Raw genomic sequence first — 406 nt, 5'->3', positions numbered from 1 at the left:
CCGCCGGCGGAGCCCACGCGCCCACTCGCCGCACACACGTGCGCCCGCAGGCGGCCGCGGGCTCCACCGCCCTCGTTAGCGCGCGCGCCTAATTGGCTGCGAACGGTCCCGGGCGGAGGAGGCGGGTCCCGCGCGGGACACACGGACTGCGCCCCGGGCCCGACCGACAGATCCACAGCCCGGAGCCGGAGTGCGCTCCGCGAGCGGCTGTCGCGGTTCGCGGCGTGCCGCTGCGCCTCCGCTGGTCCGGAAACGGCGCGCCGGCCTCCTGGGCGGAGGGGCAGGGGGAGGGGACAGCCCCGGCTTTTAAATAATTGCGGGATCCGTCTGCGGAGGGGCCGCGGAGGCCCCCGGGCGCGCCTTAAGAGTTGGCTGGGGCATCCCGGCGGCCGGCCGGCCTCTGCCC

General features: G+C 77.1%; 1 protein-coding gene across 1 annotated transcript in view; it reads right to left on the bottom strand.

The window, feature by feature from the left end:
- The window catches only part of NKX1-1 (NK1 homeobox 1), a 9,338-nt gene that overhangs the window by 3,497 nt on the left and 5,435 nt on the right, over positions 1 to 406 (bottom strand). Inside the window, exon 3 of the mRNA XM_007467901.1 lies at positions 26 to 268. Coding sequence (XP_007467963.1) covers positions 26 to 268 — 243 coding nt within the window. The remainder of the gene's footprint in view (positions 1 to 25; positions 269 to 406) is intronic.

Source organism: Lipotes vexillifer, unplaced genomic scaffold, assembly GCF_000442215.2.
Source record: "Lipotes vexillifer unplaced genomic scaffold, Lipotes_vexillifer_v1.1 scaffold966, whole genome shotgun sequence".
Classification (NCBI taxonomy): domain Eukaryota; kingdom Metazoa; phylum Chordata; class Mammalia; order Artiodactyla; family Lipotidae; genus Lipotes; species Lipotes vexillifer.
Note: the sequence above shows the minus strand (reverse complement) of the source record. Positions and strands in the feature narration are given on the sequence as shown.